Consider the following 6,000-nt stretch of genomic DNA (forward strand, 5'->3'; position numbering starts at 1 on the left):
AAAAAAACTATTGGTAATTGGAAAAGAGAATTCTTGGGTATTTACAACAACTATTTCTTTTGTTAGAGAAAATAAAATATAAATTATCTTTAATAAATAAATAAATTAATTAAATGAATAACCGAAATGAGTTTACTCACTTTTGTTGATATTTCAAGTTCCTCAGATATGAACACCTCTTCAATCTGGACTGCATCTCTGGGAAAATACCCAAAGTCCTTTCCTTTCTATCAAAATGAAGAATGAAGATTAGAAAGTAAGAGTGATCAGAGCAATAATAGCCATTGAGCTTAATTTTGTTTCATGTCCTTGGCTTTCATCTATTTCAAATTACAAACATTAACGGCTTTCATTTACCATCTAAAAGAAAGTCAGTGAAATCATATTCCTTTCGCTACTCGACAGAACAGCATAAATCTGAGGGAACAAAGGGTCAAGCTATAAAATGCCACTTTTTCAGATTTCAGAGGGAAAACCACACATTTTCTTTCTTTTTCTGTTCTTAATGACCTTTCTTGCCCAGGTGGACCACAGATTTACACTAGTAAACCTGGAATATCAAAAAGCAAGAGAATGGTGACTGTAGCCAAGCAAAATGTAGCTGTGACATACACAGCATTTTCAGGATGTCAAAATTGGGTAAGATGTTTAAACTCTGAAAGGCTGAGGTGGATTCATCAAGATAGTAAAGAACTATGAGTCTTCCAGGGTGCATTTGGTTCCATACAACTTTTCTGAGGGTACCTTGGTAACAGAGATCCTCTCAATCCGGTTTAAGTGCATACAAGATGTCCCCCAAGAGTGAAGGCTTCACATAACCACTCTCAGCCCATTTCCCATCCCTATCAAAGTTTAAAGAGCATATTTCTTTTGGCCCTTTGAGTCAGCACCATTATACCTCAACTGTGATACCTCCAGCTCTCCAGTTGCTGCAATTGTTTGGAAACTGACGGAATGAACTCCACAGTCTGGCTTCTTTTTCTTGGCCATGCCAGTGGGGCTTGCGGGATCTTAGTTCCCTGACCAGGGATTGAACTCGGGCCCTCTGGCAATGAAAGCCCAGAGTCCTAACCACACAGTGTGGCTTCTTAAACAGTTATCTGCCTGGACTAGACACCTAAGGCACAAAACCAAGTGTGCTTGAAACTTCACCCTGGCTCCACACATTACATGCTGCTTTTGTGTGGAACTATCATTTTCACACATAGTAAACAAGAAAGAATGCTTTCTTTTCCTCTTATGATACTTACTGCGTCATTTTTCTTATAGTTGCATTGGATACCTCCCATGCATTCAAGACAGAGAAATGGCATGTTTAAGGCACCATAAGCAGTAAGAAGTCTTGGGAGTTGCAAAGTCCAGGTAAACAATTCTGGCCAACAACAGTCTGAGTTTCAGTCATGTAGCCCCTCATGCTAAAAAGCAGGATAGACCCAAATAGAATCTGCTCCTTCAAATAAAGATCACAGAGGCTACACAGGGAAGAGATCTTATGCATATGTAATATGGAAATGATGTATGTATCAGGTTGGTCATGCTTGTTCAGCTTGGGAGTAAAATCACTTGTCATGGTATCTTTTCATTCTAAAGCATGATATAATCTAAGATACAAACCTATATTCAACTGAAAATATTAATCATTAATTTTTCTGTTTGTATATTCAGAGAGGTGATTCAGGCATCTAGGCATTTCAGTGTAATAGAACTTTGGGCCGAATAGTGGTCTCTCTCAGTTATTCTTTTTCTCTATGAAAAATTCATATACCTTGCTTCCCTAGGCTACTAATCTTTCTGAGGATCTCTTCAATAGCAACTCAGTCCTTTATTTGCTCAGAAAGACATGTCTTTTTTTTTTCTTTCTTTTTTTGGCCAAGTGGGATCTTAGTTCCCCAACCAGGGAATGAAACTGTGCCTTCGGCAATGAAAGCACAGAGTCCTAACCATTGGACCACCAGGGAATTTCCAAGACATGTCTTTTAATCTGATTAACTAAAACTTCCCATCTCTCTTAAACTTGGCCATTGGTAGCACCAAGGGATGGCTGGGGTTACCTAGTCATCCCATAATCTCCATTGGCACCTCTAAAGTCTCTCCAAATAAATATAAAACCTAAGTTCAAAAACTATGCATGCTGTGTAAAAGTAATTTCAAGGCACTCTTAAGCCTTCATCCCAACCAGATTGGCTTCCCCCAAAGTATTTTTTATAGAAATTCTGGAACCAACACTGAACATGACCATTTTTTTGTTTGTTTGTTTAAATATGTTAAGGGTTTTTAATATATATATAAAGTACTTTGAAATTCTTAAAGTTCCTTTAGAGATGAACACCAGGCATTCTTGTGTTCATTTATTCATGAACATGAATAAGTGTGTTCATTAATAAATGACTAAAAGCTAGTCATTTATTCTGTATTCAATTTGTAAGATTAGATACTTACACTTCCTGCCCACAAATCTTCCCTCTCTCCTGTGAGTTTAACATAAACAGATATCTCTTCTCCCTTAGTGAAGTTCAGGTATCGACAGTCAGGTCCTCTGTAATCTCTTATGGCTAAGACTCTGCTTATTAAAGCTATGTAAACATGCAGAGAAAAGCACACAGTAGAGAAAGGAAGGAAAAGATAATTAGTTTTCTTGTGGCACCTACTATACTCCAGGCATTATGATAAGCTCTTTCATACCTTTTATTACTGCTATTATTAAATCCTCAAAACAGACCTATGAGGTAAATAATCTCATCTCAGACTAAAAAATGAGCCTTTAATTAAGTATCAAAGAGTTGGTCACACACACCTGATACATGGTGGAGCCAGATTTGAACTGAAGTTCTTTTCACTGCAACATCTGCCTTCTGTATTCTGAGTTTTCTTTCTGTTTTTTCCTAAGCCTTTCTAAAAACCCATCAGTCTTTCTTCATGGACAGGTCATATCCTACTTCCGCTATAAGACATACCTAATTGGTCCATCCTACTCTGCCACTTCTCTGAATTTCAATATTATCTATTATCCTTATGTTGTATTACTATTTACTGTTTCATATTGACCTGTCTTGTCATCATTCGCTAGAATGAAAATCGCTGGAGGACAAGTAACTTATCTTACATTTCATTTTATCCCTCTTAGATACACACCCCTCATCCCCCAGACCCAGCACATAATAGGCCTTTAAAAACTATGAATAGGGCTTCCCTGGTGGCGCAGTGGTTGAGAATCCGCCTGCGGACGCAAGGGACATGGGTTCATGCCCCGGTCCGGGAAGATCCCACGTGCCGCGGAGCGGCTGGGCCCGTGAGCCACGGCCGCTGGGCCTGCGCGTCCGGAGCCTGTGCTCCGCAACGGGAGAGGCCACAACAGTGAGAGGCCCGCGTACCACCAAAAAAAAAAAAAAAAAAAAAAAAAAAACTATGAATGACCATAACCACATAGCTAGATTTAGCCCTTCAGCACATAAAGTAATATACATACCTTATTAAAGATTATAATTATACTGGTATATGTAAAACATTTTCATTAAGTCATGCAATTAAAGTTAAAATAACTTTTATCAATTACTATAAATTTGAATGTTCTCTTTCCATGTTATGTGCCTAGCCCTAAGGAAACTAAAATGAGGTTGTAAAGAAGGAAAGAAAAGTTGTTATAATAATATTATTATAAAACATCTAGTAAACATTCTCTATATATTAAATTATGTATCCAAATGATTAAGGAAAATGTTTACACATAAAAAATTTACTTTTAAATCATTTATGTTCATACTAATAATATTTTGCATTTTTAATTACATGTTGCAAATTCGAAGTAATTCTCAGATACTGGAGGGATAGAACAATATAAAGCAATTCTAATATACTGGGATGCTATTCATTTTGTACCATAATGCCAATTTCAGAAAATAAGTTCTTAAGCAATAAAATGAAAATTAATTTCTCTTTGTAGAAGAAGGAAGTTTAATATTCAAAGATATAAATAAAATTATGTATTCCTAAACACTGATTTCAGTATTTTTGCATAATAAGGGAACACAGCAATAATTAATGTTTGATAAAGTTTACACAATAAATCACGATGGTTTGAAATTAAAACAGTCTTAGAAAACTCATGAGAATCAGAAACTTCTGATTGTGAAATAGAAACTAAAAAATGTAAGGGCTTCATAAAAATAACTATCAAATGGCTTGATATCTTTTTTAATACAAATCATTACATTTATCTTAAAAAACAGTAAAAGTGCTAATTAGTTTGTTTTTGAGATCTGGATTAATATCCTTAAAATTTATTATATATTTATGTATCAGGCTGATCTTTGCCCCTTTGTATATTTACATTAAAAACTATCACAAAATACTTTGCTTCCAGCATTTCTTTTTTATAGTGTACTATACCTTATAATTATAAATATTTCTCAATGATATTAACGTTCATTTTTATCATACATGTCCACAATAACATTTTATATCATTTCAGAGCTTCATTTTAAGAGGAAAAGAAGGAAAAAAAGAAAAGCGACTTACTTTCACATTCCAAGTCACCACATTTTTTAAAGTCTGCCAGCAGTTTCGTGCCCTCCAGACACTTTGTCAGAGCAATAACCAGAAGGATTCTGTGAACTCCAAGATCCGCCATGCTAAAACAAGAAGGAATCCCAAACAAGGTTTAAACCAGTTGTTTAGGCGCTAGATATGCCAGCCAAAACAGGAGATACCCCACACTCTTTACTAAATATAAGAGGAAAAGTTTTGGGGGTTTTAAATCCCTTGATAACTACATTTTTCTGTTGGTGTTTAGGTTTAACTTGAGGAACAAACACTCTCTGTTCTCAATCTGCAGTATCAGCAGTGTCAGGTATCCAGATTATACATAAGGGTTTAATAATTAACAGGGATTTTTAGTCGGAGTCATGTTTTATAAAGTCAGTGCAGTAAAACTCTCTTGCTTAAAGGCACCTTGCATTCCACAGAACAATTCTTAAAGAGGCCTCCATAAAAAGGTAGTTCACCTCCTTCTGTTAAAGTCTTCAGGTAGATCAGTCAATAAGTTCATAGTATTTGCCGCATGCAAATACCAACGTCAGTGGAGATATAGTTATATGCAGAAGCAATAATAATTTATGTTGAAAGCATGGTTTGGGATTATCATCATGAAAGCTATTTGAAAAAAATATCCCACGTTCATATTTAAACAACCTTCAGTGTTATTATGAAGTTGAAACTTATATTCAGTTAAGATAGTTAAGATGTATTAAGTGCTTATTATTTTGCAGGTACTGGTTAAACAATTACGTGATCTGATTTTACTCTCACATCAACTCTCTGAGGTAGGTAATATTATCATCCCCGTTTTTGCATTATGAGGAAACCGAGGTACATAGAGATGGGTTGAATCACTTGCCCAATGTCACATAGTGAGTGGAGAAGAAATTAAAACCTAGGCTCTGTGACTCCTCCTACCCACAACCACTATAAGTTACCACCAAGAATCAAGTCATCTGCCACAGAAAGATGTCTACTCTGTCTGCAACAATACTATTCCAGAAACAGAAGATACAATATCATTTTATGTATTTAAATTCATATACATTTCTGTATATATATAGAGAAAGAGAGAGATGTCTGAAAGAATCCTCCCCCATATGGTGGGAATATATCATGTGAGTTCCAGTTGTGTTCACTTTCTTCTTTGTATTTTTCTCTATTGTTTGACTTTCTTTGTAAAAATCAGTGAGCATATATAATTTTAAAATAACAATAAGGTTTTGAAAATCAAATTATTTGAACGATATTGCCACTAAAAAGGGATCAAATCCCTATATTGGGAATTTTTGTGTAAAACACTAGATCGCAGTAAATTTTTGGAAACCAAAGTTGTCCTATTTCAATCTCAGGAAAATAGTTTTCTAAGCCCTTCTTTGCTGTGCCTTTTCCCAGTGTCTGGGCATGCCAGGGTATACATACTTTGAAGAATGCAGCACTTGAATGACACCACGCTCCCCTCTAGTG

At 35.6% G+C, this 6,000-nt stretch overlaps 1 protein-coding gene across 2 annotated transcripts in view; it reads right to left on the bottom strand.

Moving 5' to 3' along the window:
• Window positions 1–4,827, bottom strand: part of MIA2 (MIA SH3 domain ER export factor 2) — a 105,699-nt gene extending 100,872 nt beyond the window's left edge. For both annotated transcript variants that reach the window (XM_059059117.2, XM_059059118.2), the window contains exons 1-3: window positions 4,516–4,827; window positions 2,440–2,573; window positions 141–227 (exon numbers count right to left, since the gene is read on the bottom strand). In XM_059059117.2, coding sequence (XP_058915100.1) covers window positions 141–227; window positions 2,440–2,573; window positions 4,516–4,627 — 333 coding nt within the window. In that variant the 5' untranslated portion in view covers window positions 4,628–4,827. The remainder of the gene's footprint in view (window positions 1–140; window positions 228–2,439; window positions 2,574–4,515) is intronic.
• Between the last annotated feature and the right edge of the window lie 1,173 nt (window positions 4,828–6,000).

This window comes from Kogia breviceps, chromosome 3, assembly GCF_026419965.1.
Source record: "Kogia breviceps isolate mKogBre1 chromosome 3, mKogBre1 haplotype 1, whole genome shotgun sequence".
NCBI lineage: Eukaryota > Metazoa > Chordata > Mammalia > Artiodactyla > Physeteridae > Kogia > Kogia breviceps.